The following is a 23,204-nucleotide window of genomic DNA, read 5'->3' as shown; positions in this document are numbered from 1 at the left end:
TTGCGGACGCTCACAGCAAATCACCAGTTTCCGAATATTTTCACAGCAGCATGGACCTTCTGTTTTTATCCTCAAGCCCAGCTAGTTATCTCATGCAGTCCTTGATATGAGACTGTTGTCGTGTCAGACTACACAACCTCCGGACGACTGGGTGAATAGCACAGACCCTGTGAAATATGTTTATCCTTTCACTCCCCCTTTGTAATTTTGTCTTTGCCATCAAACTAATTAATTAATACGACTGAACACTTACATACACACAAACACATCTACACAATAATACACATGCAACTGCACAAACCCCAATGGGTAATTTCCCATCAGTATTCTCTGAATTCTTATTTTTGTTATCACTGAACCACAACAAAGATATGACTGCAGGTGGGCTTTTTAATGATGTTCCAGATCACATCACATCCAGGGCTGCGCTCCTGATTCAGTTATTTTCCAATTGACTGAGTCAAACTTCTGTCAATAGCCATCAATATGTTTTTATTCTATTTTCCCGCAACATTAAATATCCATTTAAAAACCTTTTACTGGACTTGAATGCCGTTTTTCACACTTACCGACACTCTTTTCCTGTTTATCTTTAGTATCCAATCAATCAGGACTTGTTGAATCTAATGCGACCGATAAAAACTATCATATCACAAAGCACATCTTAATTTGTCAAGCAAATGTTTTTCATTGGAGATGTACGACTTTGAATCTTCAACTACACAGGCAGATATAATATGTAAAATCAAATAAAAGAGCTGTGCACTTTATCAGGCCTTTATTTCCAAATTGCCTCCATTTTAACAGACTCTGGGGTCTCTATTCGATATCAAGCAAACTAGAATATTTCAAAAAACATAATTCATTTGCCTGCAGATTGTGCTAAAAACTGTTTATTCGATGTGCCGCTATTGATCGTCTGCATTCCTGCGCACACACATAATGTAAAAAAATCAAAGTTAATTCTCCTCTAGAGTTTTATGATTTATTAGATTCTTATTGCTGAACCACATTAACATTGTGAGGGACTGTGTCACCATGGCAAATGCAAATGATGTTTTATATATATATATAACACGGACAGAGATGTGTGTGATTTAGAACAAATTAGTGTGTGTGGGTGTTAGGGATCATCTTGTTTCCACAGTCGTGGCATTTTGTTGAAATAACAGGCAGCAGTCTGGCTCATTGGTTGTCATGGATACAGATATGTTTGGGTTAAATTGTAAGTTGATAATCTTTAGTTTGTCAGAGGTAAATGTGTGTGTGTGTGTGTTTTCCTCACATATGCAGACGGGCAGCTGGCCAGACCACTGGTTGTCTTGGAGACAGATTCGAACCGATGAACCTATTAGTCGAAAGCCGGGGAGACACTGATACACGACCGTGTCACGGTAACCAAAGTTCTCTCCGATCACCTGACCGTTCACAATGCCTTCCGGGATTCCACAGTGTCCAGCTGGGGGGGGAGACACAGACACAAACACAAGGAAACTCAGAGGTTCTGTTGTTGTAAGAACTTTTACTTTAGATTTGTCCAAATGTAAAATTCCAGGTCTTGGCCCTTCTGTATCAACCAAGGACACCAATAAACATTAACTTTGTATTTGCAATTCTATTTGAGATTAGTTTTGCCTTGTGGCTTTTAGCTCCTTGTACAGTACTCACTTTTGTTGGGGCTTAGACATAGCCAGTAGGTCTGACAGGTATGACTTGTGCTAACACTGGCGCAATCATCCTAACAACAACAATCACAGTTTCATGCTCTGCACATAAAACTTAGCCGCCCTTTAACGTGCTTGAATGTTTGATTAAACATGATTTGATTGGCTGGTGCCTCTGCTGCCACATGAAAAGTTTAGCCCTTCAAGTAAATGCGGCATTAAGTCTTGCAATACAGTTTTCTTGTTCCCTTGAGCCAATGATGAAATATCTCCTGGCTGAAAAAAAAAAAGGAAACTTATTCAAACATTACATTTACTCTTTCTGTGTGGAGTGTTTTCATTTTTAAATTCTCTAATTTTTGCAAGAGTATAAAAGTCAGCAATTGCAGCTTGCAAAGATGTTTTATTAAACATTTCCATAGCTGTGTTTTCAAAAGTGTCAAACCTTTAATGAACGTCCTTGTGCATTTGAAATACTCAGACTCTACCTGGTGACATCTAACCAAACAGGGATGTTTGTCCCTTCGCTCCCTTTTGATCAGATTCATTCCCACAGGTCTGATTGAGCGTTCTTATAAAAAAAAGATGTTTTAAAGAACTTCTACAAAAAACACTGCATACGTAGATTTTCTGTTCTCAAAGTCAGGAGGAGAGAGAGAGTATTGATTTCATTATTTACAGTAGATGAAAATCTGCGCTGTGTCCCTGGTGTCAGCAAATGCAATTCAAAGACAGTCAGGGATGGTTAGAGAGCGAGAGGAACAAAGGTTGCCTCATATCACCTGTCGTTTCATATTGTCCTTTAGGTGTTGAGCAGAGTTGAAGGGCATTACTTATTCACATATTCTTCTGCCTTGAGTATGTTGTAGAATGTTACACGTTGAACGAACACGCTTTACAGTTAAATAATAAGGGTTGTTCACAGAATCTTGTGCAAATCAGCTTTAATTTCTATTATGAGTGTAAACAAGAAAACAAAAGAAGCCACATTTGTTTTGAAGAACATTAAGAAAAGTTATTGAATAAAAATACCGTTCATAGAACTTGTTTTTGGACTGGACTGATTTTGGTTTTTGACAGAATCATGCCTCTTCATCAGTCTGGGTTAAGTTACGTTGAACTTTCTCTTTACAAAATTGCATCTCGTATCCCTCCTCAGCCTGTCAGGTATTCTGGGAAACGCTGTTTCTTCTGAGGCTTCGTGAAGAAGCGACAGCACCATGTCATAACATCTGTTACCTCTGGTTGGCACACTGACAGAAGAAAGTAGCTGATTTTTCCTGGCTCATATATACATGAAAAAAGAGATTCAGAATGAATTATTAAGAGCACAGGAGAAGGTTCCTTGTGTTGGTGCGGCTGTAAGGTGGATAAGGTCAGAGGGAAGCAGCTGTGCAGCCGGATGAGAGGTGTAGGGCAAAGACCTACTTTTGATACCAGTTCTCATTAGACCGACTCATAAACTCACACGTTTCAAACTCCCCGTGTGAGAGAGTGAGTGTGTGAACATATAAATCCAGAGACTCCATATCGTGTCTAGTCTGTATGTTTAAAAACATTTCTAGTTCCAGTAGTTACATACCTAAGCATCGCGTTTCCGTTCCACTCCAGAGCCCAGATGACAGGCACTCTCTGACAGCCGAGCCCACCAGCATGAAACCAGTATCGCAGGTAAAGATGGCCGTGGCACCGAATGTGGTCTGAGTGCCGATCTTCTTCCCACTTGGAGGAGATGGCAGCTCGCCGCAGGAGATAACTGAGAGACACAGGCCAATGCACAGAATTAGCAGGAGTTCACTGGAGTTTGAGTAATTATTTCTATCATTATTTTTATCAAACAAATCATTGTGTGTACATATATATATATATATATATATAGTATATAGTATATGTCCAACACTCATATTTCTGATAAAGAAATTATCAGTAAATTTCCAAATGTCAGACATTTAAAGCAGAACGTCAGAGCAACTCTTTCAGGTGATCAGGTGAAATCTAATCAGTAGAGATTCAATTATCATTTAACACACCTCTATCTTTTGATAAGAGCACATTTATAATGAGAAGCTTTTACAGCCAATTTGTTTTGGTCCCTTCTGATTAGCGCTATGAGCTGCTGTTTCATAATGCTGAGTTGAGCCCACCTCATAGTTTACATGTTCATAGCTGTTGGAAAAGATTGAAAATACACTTGTTTTCTTTTTTGGCAGAGAGTTAGAAAGAGACTGAATATTGTTAAATACAATAAATGGCAACTATGTAGATATAATGGGTTTGGAAATATTTGAGGGAGAGGAATGAGGTTTTAGGAGATGATGGGTGTCTCAACCTGGAGAATTTATTTTCTGTAAATCTGGTAGATGAGCTGCAGAGGCGTTGACAGGTGGAGCTGTATTGTCTGAGCTGACCTCATACTGTGCTCATTTCTTACCTGTTGTAGCTTCTCCTGACTCCTGCCTTACAACAAGACGGGATAGTTTGCCCTCTGTCCGTCTCTGAGAACATCTGAGTGCATATTTCTACAGACCTTCCCTCAGATGTTATCCATGCAACTACCTGAATAAACCTTGGTTGCTATGGTTACTGCAGATGATAAAAGGGGATTACGGTCCTACAATGCATACAAGTGTTGGACGTGGGAAACCTCACTCTGACATTTCCTTGTGTGCAGTGTCTTACTGAGTGAGAGAGGACTAATGAAGAAGAAAGAACACACTGATTCAAAGGAGAATCGTTGTATGGGAGAAATAGATCTGAAGATTTATTTGTCATATTTAAAAGTTAATGAAGGACCTGAACGGACAACATGTCTCAATACAATGATTTCTATGCCTACATGCTCAGATTTGTTATAATAGTCACTCTGGTTATTCAACTGCCTCAGTCACTCACCCTGGCAGTGCGGCCTATCGTTCCTCCAGCTCCACACGCCAGTGGGCAAGCACTGGATGTGGGCGGGGCCTAATCTGTAGTATCCCGGGTCACAGGTGAACACGATTCGAGTTCTGTATTCATAGTGCGAGCCGTTGACAATCCTCCAGCGGCCGTGCTCCAGAGAGAATGACCCGATGCTGGGACATACGACCACTGCGGAGACGGAGGGAGTGTGAGGAGAAAATAAAATAAGCTTTCGTTTAAAAAAAAAAAAACAACACAATTTCCATCTTAAACAGTGTCAGATAGTAAACAGCCGGCTCAGAGTGGGGCCAAGCCACTGTAAAATATCTCACAGATGCATAATAATGACTCAATTTAAATACTGATGCCCTAGCCATAAACGTCTACGACTCTTAACGGTGATTGCGTACAAACGAGTATATGCATCATACTCAGTGAGACGTGATCATTTTATATATTTACCTCTGCTGAGGAGGTGAGGTTTGCACACCGTTTTGTTCGTTTGTTTATTTGTTGTTTGTCAGCAGGATTACACAAACAAATACTCAACAGATTTCTATGAGACTTGGGCGAGGGAAAGAAACCCACTACATTTTGGTGCAGATCAGGATATTGTGTTTTTGAACATTTTTACTGATTTCCAGGGGAATGATTCATAGATCTTGATGAAAAACAAGGGGAGTGATATCTATGAGTGTGCAATCAATTTCTGGATCTAGTGGGTTCAATAGTGGTTTCATAGGGGGTTAAATTATTTTTTTCAATGGATGCACGGTGACAAACAGGACTAGAAACCTGTCACCAATGTGTGGCTGAGATAGTGTGGATTTAGTACAAAATCAGGACTTGTATGTATCTTCAATAGTTTTTGAACTACAGTATGTCCAACAGAGTATGATGTTTTTGGTGCAGAGGTAATGTATATGCTCTACTGAGTGCCATTCTACATCTTGTTTGTATTTAGTATGTCTAAAATTAGTAAAATGATCATATTTGGCATTGATATTGTTGATTTTCTAGTGGTTCAACTTTTCCATGTGTTACTCACCAGAACACCGTGGTATCTTATTGTGGTTGCTCCATGTTCCGTCGGGCTGACAGATGGCAGACGTCAGCTCTTTACTGGAGAGTCTGTACCCGTCGTTACAGAAATAGGAGACTCTTGTTCCAACGGAGTAGTCGGCTGTTACCGTGCCGCCGTTTATAGGAGACTTGGGTGCACCACACGAAACAGCTAGAGGAAGAACAGGCGGCAGTTAAGAGGAGGACATGAGAAAAGACAGAAGCCCTGATGATGCACACACATTACGTCTGTCTGGGAGGCGGCTTTGATTCGTATATTTCTAGCGATTCAAAGCCACTGGATCTATTGTATCTTTGCGAAGAATCTTACATATTTCTGCAACAAATTTATGAAACTAAAAACATGCAATCAAGAGAAGCTTGAGCTCCAGTTCCAACCAGATCTAACACAATGTTCCTGCTCCACGGAGGTTTTAAATAGAGCATTGCGCGGTGTTATTACACAGGGTCGACAATCTGCTATATGTTCTGCATTTGACTTTCTATCGGCTACAAGCTGTGCCCTCCTATGGTTGTTTGATGTGTGGGATTAGACATGAGCAGGTGCGATATAAGATGTCATCAGTTCTCTGCAGAGCCACTGTAACACATTCTGAAAACACACATGCAAAGAGACGGAGAGAGAAGGAAAATGTTCGGATCTGAGCACAAATTCATTCATGTTTCATTTCATTTGTCAAAGGGATATGAATTATATACGTTTATACCCTTTCTACAAACAATGAATCTGACATTTCTCTGACTTGAATTTGGAATATGTGGAGTCTGGAATGAAAAAGAATAAAGTGATACTTAGAAGGGAAAAGGCTTTTCAAGGTTCATAGAGAGGACAAACTCGGGTCTATTTTCTGCCACACATCTGTTGTGCCAGTTCTATCCGTGTTAGCTACATTAGCTATAGGAAACATAACTGTGATTAAAATGACTTTACTGGCCATAAGATTAATTTGCATTTAAAGGTCCAGTGTTTAAGATTTAGGTGAAAGGGATCTATTGGCAGACATTTAATACAAAATAATGATGTAATTTTTTCACTTATGCGTAATCATCTAAAATGTATGAATTGTTGTTTTCTTCAAACTAGAATGGGCCCTTTCATATTTACTTAAGAAGCGTGCCCGCCATGTTTTTCACAGTAGCCCAGACTGGGAAAACTAAACACCTTTTGTTTTAATGACAACTTACATGCAACCTCACCACTAGAGTTTAGTAAGTAATGTCTAATAATGGCTAGCGTCAGAATGAAGGACCTGTCGTCTTACTCTTGGACTGGTGCACAGAGAGCAGCACGAGTCACTATAGCACGTAGTCAATGTGTGAAAAGTTCAGTCCATTAAACAACTAGGCTGTGATTCATTTTAAGAAATGCCAGAAATATGCATCAGTTACATAAACATCAATAACAGATACAAATTTAAATTCCAATAATAATACAAATTATTATAAAATTACAATTATAGTTTATCTTAAAAACACATACATCACATTTACAGTTAACACACATTACATAAACAGGCCAGCCAACAGACCCACCTTGACACGCTGGTACAGGAGAATCCCACGCGTGGTAACCGAGCAATGTGCGTCGGCAGGTCGCCGTAGCGTTGCCAATGAGACGGTAGCCGCGGTCACAGGCCCACCGCACCACGCTATTGATATGGCCGCCACTCTGAGAGGAGATGGAGCCGTGAAGGGGAGAGTCTGGTGTGGAGCAGTACAGGGCTGGAGTAGAAAAGAATACAAATTTATCATCGACACTCTGACATAAAGAACGCTCACACTCTCTGCTCTAATAGAACTTCTGAACAAATCTGTCCAAAGAGAAAGACGGGAAATTGTCCCTTCACAACAATTTGGAGATAATAGCTGCACAGATCTATGGTTATGTCTGCATGCAGGTGTGCAATATAAACATGATCGTGAGTCACTTACTACAAGGTTTAAGTGTTTGGATCATTTAAGTCTGGTGTCATGATACTGCAGCGATTAGATGACAATTTCCCAACACAAGTCACGACTGCATTTATAACACAACAAAAGGCAAAGCCGAAGTGGACTATAAGCACATGTGTTTTTTGTGTGGGTAAAATATACATTTTAAAGACAATGATAATGTTTTCTTATTGTATATTTTTGTATATTTTATAGTGGGACATTATTACACCATGTACAATATCTCAAAACACTAGTAGGGCTGAACTAGAAATATTAATTATTATTCATTAATGGCAATTTTTCTTTTGTTAAACAATCAATGAGTGGTTACAGTTGATGTCAAAAATGACTAACCACACTGCCCACGGATTATATTTATGAAATATTATTTCACAAACATTCATCCTTTACTTCAGACAATATTGGAAAACTGACAACAAGTAAATAAATATTGAAGTCCATCAGTTGTATATATCATTGGCAAACTACAAACTGTGTCTGACTCTGTGGCTGTAGATAAAGGTCCAAATACAGAAATGTCAGTGTATCATATTATAGGTTACCACTAGGCTTACAAAAACTAAATGACATACCAACATATATCGTATGTCTTAATAATGAGAAAAGGTTCACAACATGAAAGTAAAATCTACCGTAATTTAAGTTTGAGCACATTTTTTTTTGTGGTATAGCAACCTAATTGTGCAATGTAGTTGAACCCTCTTATTAGCAGGCTCATAGCATATGTTGCAAAATCCTCACAGATGCCCACATTAACCACAGCTATAGACGAAGGTTACTGAGCATGAGCGTCCTGAGAGGCTTTTTTTTCCTGTTATTCAATACATCATTCATCATACAGAACAGTGGTTCTGTTAAAGGTTAAAGAGGCGGCCTCCTGAGTGGAGGCTATGAAGTGAATATGCAAAGTCAACAGCAGATAGCGTCTCCTCCCCTGCAACTGTCATAAAGTGTCCTTGAATAAAGTACTCAGCTCCCATTACCCACAGTGCTTAATGTCCAGCAGTCTAAAGTTAGACTCAGCAGGTGCAGGTGCAAGACTGAATGCAAAGCTCTGTAAAACAACATCTGTGCTCATCCAGGTTCCCTTGTGTGAATAAAAGTAAGCCCATAATGCATTTCAGTCATGTGCTTTAGACAGACAGAAGTGGGCAAGATGACTACGCTGAAGATGAAGACGCAAGTAGCATAGGGGAGATTCATTTAATTGTGTTTTACTTCTTTACAACCAACTTACTTGTATATATGCGATTTCTTGGCAAAGCTTTCTCTTGTTTTTCATTACGTTTAACAAATTATGATGCAAACTTTAGCACAAGTTAAAAGTTAGAGTCTTTTATATGTCCTTCTGTCTGTCTAAGTCTGTCCTTATAGCCATGCATTACAACAATAATATAAAGTAGTAGTAAAAATAAAGTTGGGATACATACTTTGGTACTCACCAACATAGCGAATTTTGAAGCCTTTCTTGTTTGTGCCATGGTCTGAGGACCAGCGGACCAGGAACTGGTGGCCGGAGGTGGTGAGGTTGAAAGGTGTGGGCAGATCCCCGCTCAGCGTGGCCAGAGTGGGACTGTTGGCTGTGGGACCTGAGGGAGATCGAGAAAAAGTGAGAGGAGAGGGGACGAAGAGGATGGGGAGAAACAAAACACAATGAAGGGTGAGACACTGAAAATAAACTGCAATTTGTTCTGTGCTGGGGCTGGAATTAGAAGTCTCTGTATAACTGTGTGTCTGGTTTTTCCATGGTGATCAACTCTGATTGTGTGTGTGTGTGTGTGTGTGTGTGTGTGTGTGTGTGTGTGTGTGTGTGTGTTTTACCATCAAATATCTCCAACACATCAAACTCTCTCTCCGTGTGGAAGCTCTCGAAGGTGATGGTGACGTTGTATCCTTTCTCTACTGTAATGCTCCACGAACACATTTGGAGATTGGGGTAACTTTCTGGCCAACCAGGGCTCAGGATGACACCTGATGAGTCGTATCTCACGTCGTGTGCCGGGCATTGGACTGTTGATATGGTAGAGAATCGGTTGAGTTGAACAGTTTATACACAGAATTTCCTTATTTTGATTTTTTTAGCATCCGATATTTGAGATTTTAGTTAAGAACACGATTTGCTTCTGTTTTGACAAACACACACCTTGGCATGTTGGAGGTGGTGCATCCATCTGTAGTCTCTCTCCAAGGCGACAAGTAAGAATCTCACTGCCGACCAATGAGAAGCCAGGGTGGCATCTGTACCTGATGATGTCACCTGGAGGGACAGAAGCATTGCATGAGAAAAGTTATGGAAAAACAAAAAAAGGTGAAATGTATCATCTACAATTACTCATGCACTGCACTAAAGTACAAAGTTGATGTAATTTTAATTTGCAATCTTTCTCCTCCACTTTATTTCTGAGGTAATTAGTTTACTTCTTACTCCACCAAACTTAATTACCATCTCAACAAACTAAGTTTTTACATAGAAAACATATAATCAACTGTTATAAATTCAACAGTTTCTAAAATAGTTCCACTTTGACCAAATAACTAAAATGCCATAAAGTCTTAAGATATAATGCATGAGTAATAGTATAATATTATTAATGATATAATCATGTATCACAACCTTTCTATGTACTTTCTGACACATATGGAGAATATGAGAACATAAACATGCATTAGGAGTATTCTATTGCCTAGAATACTACCTCTACCTCTTTATACAGTTTTTTAAATGCAATTTTATAATAAAACAATATTACACAGCACCAGTGACTCTTGATCGTGATTTTCATGGTTTTTATTTTATTCTATTGGCAACCGAGAATTCTGCATCCTCCATCAAACTGACACGTCAGACATACAGCTCACCTATCTCCAGCTCCCCGTCCTCCATCAGCATGTCAGCGCTGGCCACTTCTGGAGGAGGCTGACAAACCCTTAATTGGTAGGCTGAGGAGAAGAGAGAACACAGAGAGGGGCAATTTAGATTTGAAAAGAAATATATTTGATCAACTTAAACTTGTTTATTGCTGTGAACGTTTTAAATCTAAGTTTCGAGTCGTGCTGCATTGAGAATTCCTCCGTGACTCAAATAATGGCACAATCTGTTTATTTGATTTAATCTTGGTTGTATCAGTTTAACTTCACTTTTTAAAGTTCAGGCGGTCCGGTCACCAAACCGTGGGGATCGACAAATAGACGACACCGCGCAGACACAGCCCTGCCTTGAATCATAAAGAGCAAGTGGCTTCACAGCTACTGAGCTGAAGGCTGCAATCAATATTACTGCATGACCATAGATCACTCACTAACAGAGTAAGGGAAAGAGGGAGAAAATACAGAAGGAGAGGGAGAGAGAGACAGTGAGGGCTGAGGGCTGTAAGTCAGGATGAAATTGACTATGAAAATGAGACCTGCCAATAGTATCTGCTGCTCTCATGCATATCAAAGCCCTGTGGTCTGTGTGTGTGTACGTGTGTGTGTGTGTGCGTGTGCCAGTATGTCTGAGTGTGTGAGAGGATCACTGTGAGCAGTCATTGATCTCACTAAGCTCCGAGAGGTTTTTTTTCTCTTTCTTATAGCTACTTCCACATTCATGTCACATCATCGTCTTTCTTCATCTACATGTCCATGACAACATCATCCGCCGCACCGTGGCCCTCGACTCTGCGCGGGAGGTGCTGGCATTCAGAGCCGTGACCCAGACATAAATAAATAGAAGGACAACGGCATTGATAAACATCCCCGAACAGAGGACTGATGCGTCCGCTGGGGTTTATTTGGCATTTCAAACCAAAACCGCACTTTAGCATCTGTCTCGGAGACAAAGTGTGTCTGAATTTCTGCTGCGTCACTAAAGGACACTGAGGAAGAAATGTAAATAAATAGAAAATGTGTTCCCTCACAAGTAAAATCTATCAGGAGCGCTGCTTATTATTCCTGCATTTATTAACTTTGACTTTTTATCTTTTCTAGATTATGAATTAGGGTATACGACCTGCTCATACAACCCTGACTCTTTTCTTGTTTTGATCATCTTATAAAATTGAAGTGACATAACAATGCTAATAACCACTGGCTCCAGTGCCATCCTGTCTCCCCCTTATCCATCTCCTGTGTCACTCTGCGCTGTGCGCCCCCCAATAAAACAGAAATTGAAAATATATTGGATCCATCAGATGGTGGGGTTCCTGAATGAGTGAGACAGCTGACAGTTAAAACCTGCAAACAGAAGTTCATTAACAACGTGTCATCTGTCTGAAAAAGGGGAAGCCTGCTCAAAATAAAAAACAAAACCTGACATCCTCACACACGAGCAAAGTAAAGTTCTTTGAGGAAGAGGCAGAAGAGGCAGAGGGCATGCATGTAGAAATACAAGTAAAGAAAAGTTAGACACATAAGAAGCCAACCTGTCAAAATTAAACTTAATCCCAAAAGGAAACTTTCCAGGAAATGAACTATTCTGACAAGGATGGGGAATATAATTATTATTTACTTTACGGTCTGAGGAAAACCCTGCATTTCCCAAAGTGTAAGGCTTCAGTGTTGCCAGATGTATGATAATTATCATGTTTGTATGATAATCTTGCCCTCTATGCAATGTCAATCCTGTCAGTCCTGCATGATGTACGATAATTTGATCATTTCGTGACAGTATTATCAGTATGAATCTTTGAAGGCCATCCTATGTTAGAGTTATGAGATCATTTATGTTGTGATTTGGTACAATATGGATACAATTGAATGAATCAAGAGATGCCACATTTAATTTTTAGAAAAAGAGGAAATAGAATGACAGTCTTTAAATGTTCGAAGCTACCCTGTTTCTTCTCATTGTAAGGGTTTCTCACATGCATGCAAAAAACTTGCAACACATTATCACTTGGACGCTCCGTGCTCTTTACCCATTATTTGAGCAAATCCAGTTTATGCTGTGTTGCAATGTGAGTCTTCAAATCTTCACATCAAACAAAAGAAGAAAAAAACATCATAATTGGAGCCAAACGATTTCACAATAGTCGTCCGAAAAAAGATTGATGTTTGCAGGCAGACGGGCAAAACGGGAAGGAAGACGATAGGGGAGGATTTCATCTTAAACAGTGGTTGAAAACAAAGAGTAATCTGAGTGCACTGAAGGACCAGAGCGAAAGATTGAAATGAAATGAAAAACTGAACGGCATAGACAGTTTTGACACAGAGACAGAGCAGCGAAAAATACAATCTCCCAAACTCTGAGGAGGGGAGATGACTCTGTGTGTGTGTGTGTGTGTGTGTGTGTGTGTGTGTGTGTGTGTGTGTGTGTGTGTGTGTGTGTGTGTGTGTGTGTGTGTGTGTGTGTGTAAAACAGATACATACATACTGTACAAGGAGAGACTCACTAATGAACACACCCCAATGAATAAATGGATTACTTCCATGACTCCAGCAGCAATTAAAATAAATTGTGCTGGTTTTTTCTCAGTGGCTTAAAATTAGGGTAATGAAAGTATTTCATTTTAATCTGATTACTACATTCCTGAGAAGAAGGGGGGTTACAACCAACGATGACAGAACAAGGTGGATGTCTGTACACAAGTTAAGTTGAAAGATTTTTTTTTTTTTGACAAACCATTTTAGAAACATTCTTTTCCTGAAAAATCCAAAAAATTCAAATACTGCAGCATCAGGAGACAAGTAGGTCAGGACACCTGATCATTTATGTATCAGGTGATGAGTGACTCATTTGCAAACTTCAGATTAGCTGTTCGTTATCCATGCCATCAATCAAAATCAATCAAACTCAACCTTCATCAAAACAACAGCGATTCTCTGTTTTCTTTTAAGAAGACAACTTTGTAAAATTCCACTTTATCTTCCAACTACAGCATCATTTTTATCACATGTGGCCTTCGGTTGGTTGGCAGTGGCCATTTTATTCCTCTCAGTGTTTTACTGAGCTTAACTTACATTGATCAGTGATGTCAAGAATTATTACAATATTTCACTGGGCAAAAAAAACAACTAGTCTATTCGATTTATCACCGAGGACATGAGAACTTAAAAAAGCACTTCAATGCCACCGCAGAGTGACTCACATATCCCAAACTATACTCAATATTTTGTGTCTCAATTGGAAGCCCAACTGCCGTCATCTAAAATTACTGGATATACACAGCAGCATGAAGTCAAAAATACCTCTGTGAACTCAAAAGGAGTAGGTATTGAAAGAGAAATGTTGAACTGAGGATTTTATCTACATCACAGCAAAACATTTCATTCGTGATATGAAAACTATCAATAGCGCCTTTGTGACTAATATATTAAGACTGTGGTATGGTTGTGATAGAGACGAAAAAACGTCAAGAGTCAGAGTTTGTCAAAGGAAGCACATTGAAGATAATGAGGATGAGTCAACTCACCAATGCATCTACAACTTATCACAGCGATACAGCTTTCAAGGCGTAGTCATCCATAATGATTTTACTGTCCTCAGCAGGCAGGCACAATTTAAATGAACTGGTTTCACCTCTTCCTCAGGGTAACATATCCAGCTAAAGGTAAAATGGCTAATGACACTGGTATTTGTAACAGAGTGGACACAATCAAATGATGTGGGCAGTCAATAATAAGATCGCCAGCTCCATGACAACTTTGATACTGTGGTGACGTTCCTACCGTGGTAGCTTAAGACAAAGAAGCCAGCTCCAGAGAAGTCCGAGTGGAACTTGATGAGGATGATGTTGGAGGTCGAGTAGACAGACTCCAAAGCTGTGTTCCCACTGAACTGGCCGATCTGAGGAGAGGATTGGTCCGGACCGTCCCTGCGGAATAACAAATATTAGATTTATGTTACAAAAAGGTGCACTCAGAGATTAAAGAGCCACTAATGAAAGGACTTGATCTTTCTTTATAGAACAATGGGGGTAGAGAAGTCAGCATTAAGTATCATTGGATAAGTTCTTGCAGTCGTATGTGACATTTAAAGGCTATTTGTGATTAGGAAATGGTTTCTCTGAGGAAAGAAACAAAGAATTGAAGATATTTATGAGACAGAACCTGGAGCTGCTCCACTGACTGTGAATGGGATTAGACTTTGCGTGACAAAGTGGCAGCGCACCAGAGTGATTGTCGGTGAATATGAGCTCATCCTCCTTCTCAAAACCATTGAAACTGCAATATCACAACGCTCATTTAGATACGAACCAGCCACAAACTCATATTGTACCAGCAGCATTTCCTGATGGATGAATATTGATCAAACTGTCATCAGATCATAAGAGAAACAAATATATGAATCCAGGTTCAGAATTTGATTTGGACCTGCAGCTATATTCTGGTCACTAATATTGGCTTCATGAAAAGTTGCACAATTACCACACACTGCAGACAGAAAGTTATTCGTCAAATGCCAGGTCGGGCTCCCGGTGCAGTGTCATGAACATATTTCACCTTTAATGACAACACCACCAGCTGTCAGACTGGGAACTAACCAATAGAGGGCTCATTATCGATGATTAAAACGTGTCATCACCACGTTAAATGAAATGATTATTTCCTGCTGTTAAGTGTTTTTAAATGAGGCCAATTATACCTGTCAGGTTATGCAAGGAATTATCCTCGCTGATGATTGGGCGACTCAGAGTTGTTTCATTCGTGGCTTTCCACCGCTGATTGCTGCTGATGCTCACGCTCACCAACAATTATGAGAGCATTAAGGCATCACATGCACACACATGGAAGGCCATCCTGTGAGAGGTAACATCGGTGACATGTATGATTCTTACCATGAACTCCTGTAGTACGGCTCCCAGTGTGAGACCAATTAGCAGACTAACTGACTGTCAGGTTGGCTGGCTCTGGACTGAGGAGACCGCTGTGAAAATCACACCTTTACCACGGACACTGTGCTCCCTACGGGGAGCCGGTGTTGTGGCAGCGAGGTTGTGAGTTTTTTAGTGTGTTGCTGTCTTTGCTTTGTGTGAGTTCAGCAGTTTGTCTACTTTTTTTCCCCCCAGTTGACAGCAGGGTCAGGGACATGCTGTGGGACCAATTCATGGATTCACAGAATTGGCCGTGGGTGGACAGCGCATGGCTCAAGAATGTTCTGTTGTGAATTTGACACAGGTTTAGAAATGTATAAGCATGTATAATAAAATAAGATAAGATACATTTATTTGGTGGACATCACTTTTGAGTCTTCCAGGTACATTGCGTTACCAGACTTTCTCTGATGATAACAATGTTCTAGTTATCATTTGTTGAACCTTGAAATTGTGAAGGTGATATTATAACAAGCTGGAAAATATGAGACAGACAATTTGTCCTTCTGTGCCAGTCTGATGTCTGGTATGCCAGATGACATTGCACCCTGCGGCCAATTTATAGGAAGCAGCAGAAATATTGTGACCATATAGAAATGGCCTGTACAGTCTATTTATTGTTCTGCTGCCACCTTGTACCTGCAGATAGCTATGTAACATGCAATCTAAGCACCATTTAAACACCTGCATTGACAAAATGTCTGCTGTTGCCAATGGCCGCTCTCCTCAGGAAGAATAATGAAGAGAAAAGTCAAGGCTGGGGCAGTAGGCAGAGAAAGATGTTTTGTATATGGCATATAAGGCTCACTGAGAGAGAAAGACTGCAGGGAAAAGAGAAGTGGGAAGAAAAAAACATAACAAGAAGGAAATCATGTCAGAATAACTAACTTTAAATTCAAGGAGAAATGTCTGTGGTCATATAAAGCCTTGCAGGAATTCACCAATTAGTGGGCAGCTTTGAAAAGATGTTAAAGAGCATGAAACCCTGGGAGAGAGAAAAAGTCTGTGTGTGTGACAGAAGTTCTCCGAATATGGAGGAACAAATCAAATGGCGATTAAATGGCAGTCCAGTAAAAAATAAACTTGTTTGCTGAAGTAAACCTTAATGAAGCAGAAGGAGATGAAAAAGATCAGTGAGAAGTGGCAGCATAACGAGGATGAACTCATTAAAATAAATTACTGACACCCACCACACGGTGATGTAATCGTATATGGGCTCAGTGCTCAGCACGGTGAAGTTGATGTAAATCCCGTGTCCGGGCGGAACCCTCACGCTCCACACGCAGTCCTGGAAGTTGGGGTATTCCTCCGGGTGACCGGGAGAGTAAATGGTTCCATTTAATGACGTGATGTTCCCACCACAGAGAGCTGCGGGACAGAACGTTAACGGAATTACCTTTAATAAATTACCAGAGAATTAGTATTAACTTGGTGAAGCTTAGGTAATTGTGTGGATGACTGAGGGAGGACAGGACGATCAGTCTTGTAATAACACCTTGATACTTTTAATAAATTGTCATTACAGTTTTATTTCACTTCTGTGGCTCAGGTATTCCTGGGGAGTGTTGCTCACCACTGCTGAGAGCTATAAAACTTCATATTTTCAATTTTATAAACTGAGGTTCCTTTGAGTGTTAGATCAAGCTTTACAATTACAAATAATATTCCTTGGATTAATGTGCAGTTACTGGTCATAAAGTTAGAATAAAATAATTGCATGATGTGATTTCACTTCTACAATTATCTGGAAATATAAAACAACAACACACCTGACAACTCTGTAATTATTACCAGATTTATTTCATAAACACTTTTGGGGAAATGAACTTTCTCCTGTTGATTCCATCAACTGCAGAACAATTCTGTTTTTATTAAGTGTTGAGTTACACTTGCAGAAAACTTTCTACTTTACCCTCAGTGCAAAAATCAATATGAGCTGGTTATAGTCTGGAAGAAACACTATGTTGTACTTTCAGAAAGCAGTGTTGAAAGGTATGAATGAAAGTATTAAGTGCACATAAAATGGTCATTGAAGGAAGTAAAATAATGAGACCTCTGAGATTACTGGGGAGGGGTCTGCTAGCGGCACCCAGGGTCAAGTCTCAAACACTGAAAACAACTGCCTGATGTTTTTAGGAATGCTCCACCCATTAGTGCCTTTACCATATTTGTATTTTACTCCATTTTAATTGTAGTATTTGACATATTTAAATTCTGTACATAACAATCTTTTAAAATATCTCACTTATTCTACCTGTCTTAATCTCTTTTATTTTTGCTTGCAATTTGTTTTAAACTTTTGATTTTGTCTTTTTTTTTGTTTCTAGTGTTCCTGTACAGCACCTTGAATATGTCAATATGTGAACATACTCTCCATATAAAACACAAGTGCTGTTTCTTTGAGAACTTCAGTCCCAGGTGTAAAAATAAGAAATATCTCACATTAAAGCAAACTACTGTAGAATGCATTTAAATGACAACAGGTTCGCAGACACCAGTCTGACTCACCTTCACATCGTGGCAGCGGGTGGTTCCAGTTCCTACTGATTCCGTGTAAACAGGTGAGCGAAGCCTCTCCAATCAGAGAGTATCCCGGCAAACATTCAAACGACACTGTCATGCCCACACTGAAGTCCGTGCCGATCACAATGCCGTTTCGAAAAGGCCGAGGGTCTGGGCAGCTCTGGAGCTGATAGGCTAGAGAGACGATAAACCGGCACAAGGCAGGTAAAGGAAACAATACAAGAATAGAGGAGAAGTTCCTAAATCTGCAGGTTAATCTTTCTGTGCACTTTTCTGGACAACTAAAATTGGTGGAGACAGTTAATGCAGGAACTTCAACCCTAAATTCAATTCATATCTAAGTTTGATGGGCTGTTTGATGGGCTGTTACTGGGCTTGTCTTTGTTTTTTTGAATATCCTGCAAATGGCCTGGACCCCGGCCTAAAGAACTCACTTACTGAAATGACCCTCCTCCTACATAAATGTAATCTGTCATTACTAATTTCTGAAAGAGTTCAAAAGAAGAAGGCGTAATTCCTCCGCACGGAGGCTCTGAGAGCTCAACGTGCTGTGGAGTGAGATAACAAATTTAAATAGACAAAACAAATGCACATTAAGGAATCGTCGTCATACATTGGACAACAAATGTGCAAGACATGTCCTTATTTTATTCGTGTTTAGTCTCTTTGCATGTGTTTTGTTAATTTGAAATGCGTTGTTTTGTCAAGGCCACTTTATCTTTGGAAAGAAGCTTGAATCTAAAATATCCATTTCATATGAAATGATGAGCAGAGACTCTGACAAAAAATATATTGACTGCAGACTTCTAGATATTACACATTACAAAAATAATCAACCCTGATGACTTCACAGCCAAAAATACAGGGTTTGCATGACTCAAGAAAAGCTGAGGAAGACATCCATTAGTAGTGATAACATTCAGTAAAGTAAAACTGCTCATATTTATATTTTTTGTCTGTTAAAACACTGTGGCTGTGCTGCTGTTATCAGATAAGAGCTATTATTCATCTGCCATTGTAATTTCCCCATTGATGGGAATACCGGTAACAAATTAAGGCTAATTTGTCAAATTTGTCACAATTAATGTAATTGTGCTTAAAACCTTTTTTGTTGCCTAAGACAATAAATATAACATTCATCTAGTCATGAAAATTATTGGGACCTGCATGAGCCCAGTAATTTTTGGCAACTGTGAAACATTTTATTGTTGTCTGATACTTTTGTTTTAATTTGATTTGTCACTCTTGAGAAATTAAATTGTATAAATCTAATGACCACATTGGCAAGAGCTGCTGTTTTCAGTAAAGTAAGAACCTGTCAGTTGCCAGCTCTTGTTTTTTGCTTTCCTCAGAGAATCAGTGTAAACAAGAGGTTGCAGAGGAACTTGTGGAGACAACATGCACCTTGATATGTGATGTGGAAGCCTGGTTTGTTCTGTGAGTAGTCGCTGTGGAAGAAGAAGCTGGTCTGGTGGGTGGTGCTGAACAGAGCTTTTGGGATGACGGGACCGCTGAACCGGTCGATGACCGAGCCGGTCTCCAGCGTTCCACTGCGGATCTCCAAGTAATCGTGGATTGCTTCGGTGGAGAAGTTCAGGAACTGGAGATGGATGCCTGGAAAAATACACAGCTCGTGACATTTACTGTAGTAAACAAACGGACAGAGCGGTCATCAATACAAGCAAATGTGTGATAATTGAAAAGCATGGATAAAGGCCACCGAAGCTAATCCAATGAATGAGTGAGAAATTGAACAAACTAATCCGTAAATAACATAGATACACAGAAGTGCAGACAGAGACAAGAGACAAGAGAGAAAACAGAACTGCACATATTTCATGCTCAAGTCGAAAGTTGACAGTGTTTCTTACCGAAGCCGACAGGTAAGTTGACTGTCCATGTGCAGTCTAATCCACTGGGGTAGTTGCCTGGGTAACCAGGACTTAGAATCACTCCACTTACATCCGTCATAGACCCACCACACTGGGCTGGAGTCACACGCACACACACAAAGAGAAAAAAGGTGGTTTGGTGTTGAAAGGAGCAAAAATCAAAAGAAGGAGGGTGACCTCACTGAGCGGGGCAGACATGCTTCTCCTCTTTTTTAGGACGTTGCTTCTGACTGGACACTTGTGCATCTCCGACATGACATTTTGTACAATATTCAACACAATATTAATATCCTGAATCTTTAATAAAAACTCCTCATTGAGTAAATCAGCATCGCACAAGTATAAATGTGTCCGGCGCTTGTTTCCTCTCGTTTGCATTCTGATGCTTTGGCAACACCGTGCACGTTTGTGGCAGAGTCTGACTTAACTTTGCATCAGTTTAAAAGCCTAATTGTGTACAGAATACTAAATAATCAGCTCATCACAGAACAGTGAATTGATCAAGCGGCTCACTTTTGCAGAGAGTCAGAGACGACAGTGGAGACTGCCTGCAGCATTTCTGCAGCACTGAAACTCAGCATGTGTCTTTGTGTATCCAGACCTGAATGGATACATGTGTAGTGCATATATGTTGTGAGGAACAACACCTACCTAGACACAGTGGTACAGGGTAATTCCATCTTCTAACAGGACCAGGCATGCAGGTGATATGTGCATTACCCTAGAAATGAAAAAAAAGCAATCTATGATCAAACACCAGTTGGGAAATCAACACAAATGAGCAGATAATTAAGTCTGTGTTATCCGCTCAGCAATAATATTGCAATAACAGTGGATTGTGTAACACTCACACAGCTGCACATTAAACATGACCAAAGGCAAACCTTCATTAGAGCTGTACAGTATGATACACAGGCATCGGGCAGACCACAACAGAGACATTCATTATTCATGAGTTGTATAAACCACACAATAGCTGTGTGTTTAGTATGAGCCGGGAAAAACCACTTGAGAATGAGGGTTCCCTTTTGATTTACAGATTAAATATTTCTTGGTTTGCAGAACCAGGGGACAGAAAAAACGAGGGAATGGCAGCACATCAGAGACTCTGAGCAGCCTTTAATGATTTCAGACATATCAGGGAGTCGCTTTGCTTTAAACTGCAACTTGATCCTCCAGTTCCTCAGTTTGAATGTGTACCGAAACAGTATGGAAACCAAAAATATATGCAGGTTGTTTTCATACCTGAAGAGAGTATCCTTGTTCACATGAAAACTGCACAACATCTCCCACCATGAATCTGTCTCCTTGTCGAATTCCATAGTTTGGAGTCTGAGGCTCTGGGCACGACTCCAACCCAATAGCTGAAAAAAACCAAAATTATAACATTGTAAGCTTCAGTTAAAGATGCAGTGTGTAAGATTTAGTTGAACGGGATCTATTGGCAGAAATTGAATATAAAATAATCATAGTAATGTTTTCACTAGTGTGTAATAATCTAAATCGTCCAAATTGTTTTCTTTACCCTAGAATGGACCCTTTATATTTCAATACTTCATATTTACATTAGGAGCGGGTCCTCTCTACGGAGGCAGCCATGTTTTTTAAAGTAGCCCAAACTGGACAAACTAAACACCCCTTTTGTTTTTATGACAACAGGCACTCCATCATGTTTAGAAGGGGAGGTTGAGGTGAGGGGTATTCAGCTGCAACATGTTACTCCACCACTAGATATCACTAAACTCTACACACAGAACCTTTAAGTTTTATGTGTTTATTGCACAGGCAGCCTCATGTCATGCTGTTTCCAAGATAAAGCAGTTACCTGTATATTCCAGGTGAAACCCAGCAGCTGAGACGCTAATATCCGAGCTGAAGCTGAGATAGAGGTTGTTGGATGTGCTGTTCAGGAGAGGGGGGATAGTGGTGCCTGAATGCAGGGAGAAAAGAAACAGAGCAACAAAGGTCCTTGAACAAATTTTTTCGTTTTTCAACTGAGGCTTAAAAGCAAATGATCACAGTTATCTGACAGCACACGAAAACAACAAAAGTCCCTCCCAAACATACACTTTCCCTTATTTTTGTTTGTGAAGTGTTCTCAGAGGAGCGAGAAGGGAATTACTTTTTATTTGCGACATCTGTCGTATACAAAACCACTTTTCAAATGTTGGCTTGACCTACATAGCGTGGTGAGGGAGAAGTGCAGAGTAAAAGCCGGTGCTGCACGACTGAAGCAGAGCTGGCGTCAGTGCAACAGGGTGATTTTGTCGGGGCCCCTTCAAAACAACTTGTTTAATTATGTCCCTTGATGCAAAGGAATATTGAAATTCATGTGAGTCCAGCGAGCAATGAGCAAAGCATTACTCTGTTTAAATAAATACATATTTTTTTATTCAGTGGCCTTTGTATCTGCAAAACATATCGATGTTTCACAGAAATCCCTCTGAATGAACAGTGAATGAGACCGATGGATGTCTTTAGTAAAGAGAATTAATTAGCAGGTTTCTGAACAGTCTGCGGACCCCCTGCTGGTTGTGTTCACACTCCAGGAAAAACTCCCATTCATTATCATGACGGAAAATAAAAAAAAAAAATATTTTCCTTAATTATGAATGATGATGAATAATTATCAGCATGTGTTTAACCACAGCAGTCATTGTTGAGTGACAGGATTCATTAACAATTGTAATGAACCCTTTTAGAAAGTTTTAATCATGACGCAGCAACGTTATTATTAATGGAAAAGAATCACTATCTTAGTCATTTCATTGCAGACTCTTTTTCGATAATGTCTTATCCAGTTTGACATAAAGATGTCAAGCCCTTCCATGGATTATTTAACGCAGCCGGCAGATAACCAGGTGACTTTGGCTCTCTAAAAGCAGTATTAGTATCCCCAGAAGATGCTGACTCTGCATTTGCTTGAATTATTCGAGTGATTAAATCCAGAGGAATGCTTGGCCCAGCCTGAACACATGCTTTTGGCTGATTATGAGTTGTGTGAGCATTGGTGCAGAGGCATTCGGAGCAGAGGCTGTTCCACTGTGGTGAGTGCAGACATCCAGACCAAAGGACACAGTAAAGTACAGCACTCTGCTTTATTTACCTTTTTCCCTACATGCATAGAAAAATAGAATGGCGATCTAAAATATACAATATGACATGACTTATAACCAGCTGTTGTTTTTATGAAGCATATTTTCACTGATTGTTAAAAACTACTTTAAAAGAAAACTGGTAGGACACATATAACATATTGACAGATCATGTGTGCAGCTGCTGGTGGTAGATTTCCCTGCGACTTAAAATATATATCACTGACGCTGCATTTCTGCCAAAACAAAAGGTTAGGCTGCAAAACAGTAAGTAGTGAAACGTGTTTTTTTTATGCTCCTGCT

At 39.9% G+C, this 23,204-nt stretch overlaps 1 protein-coding gene across 1 annotated transcript in view; it reads right to left on the bottom strand.

Moving 5' to 3' along the window:
• csmd3b (CUB and Sushi multiple domains 3b) overlaps window positions 1-23,204 on the bottom strand; it is a 300,140-nt gene that overhangs the window by 29,470 nt on the left and 247,466 nt on the right. Inside the window, exons 39-55 of the mRNA XM_069516453.1 lie at window positions 21,632-21,736; window positions 21,052-21,170; window positions 20,458-20,527; window positions 19,786-19,902; window positions 19,319-19,528; window positions 17,900-18,088; window positions 16,582-16,759; window positions 14,247-14,392; window positions 10,461-10,541; window positions 9,745-9,858; window positions 9,423-9,611; window positions 9,032-9,190; window positions 7,179-7,367; window positions 5,611-5,796; window positions 4,557-4,751; window positions 3,247-3,420; window positions 1,286-1,459 (exon numbers count right to left, since the gene is read on the bottom strand). Of these exons, the coding sequence (XP_069372554.1) occupies window positions 1,286-1,459; window positions 3,247-3,420; window positions 4,557-4,751; window positions 5,611-5,796; window positions 7,179-7,367; window positions 9,032-9,190; window positions 9,423-9,611; window positions 9,745-9,858; window positions 10,461-10,541; window positions 14,247-14,392; window positions 16,582-16,759; window positions 17,900-18,088; window positions 19,319-19,528; window positions 19,786-19,902; window positions 20,458-20,527; window positions 21,052-21,170; window positions 21,632-21,736 (2,595 nt within the window). The remainder of the gene's footprint in view (window positions 1-1,285; window positions 1,460-3,246; window positions 3,421-4,556; window positions 4,752-5,610; window positions 5,797-7,178; window positions 7,368-9,031; window positions 9,191-9,422; window positions 9,612-9,744; window positions 9,859-10,460; window positions 10,542-14,246; window positions 14,393-16,581; window positions 16,760-17,899; window positions 18,089-19,318; window positions 19,529-19,785; window positions 19,903-20,457; window positions 20,528-21,051; window positions 21,171-21,631; window positions 21,737-23,204) is intronic.

This window comes from Paralichthys olivaceus, chromosome 20 (genome assembly GCF_024713975.1).
Source record: "Paralichthys olivaceus isolate ysfri-2021 chromosome 20, ASM2471397v2, whole genome shotgun sequence".
Lineage (NCBI taxonomy): Eukaryota > Metazoa > Chordata > Actinopteri > Pleuronectiformes > Paralichthyidae > Paralichthys > Paralichthys olivaceus.
Note: the sequence above shows the minus strand (reverse complement) of the source record. Positions and strands in the feature narration are given on the sequence as shown.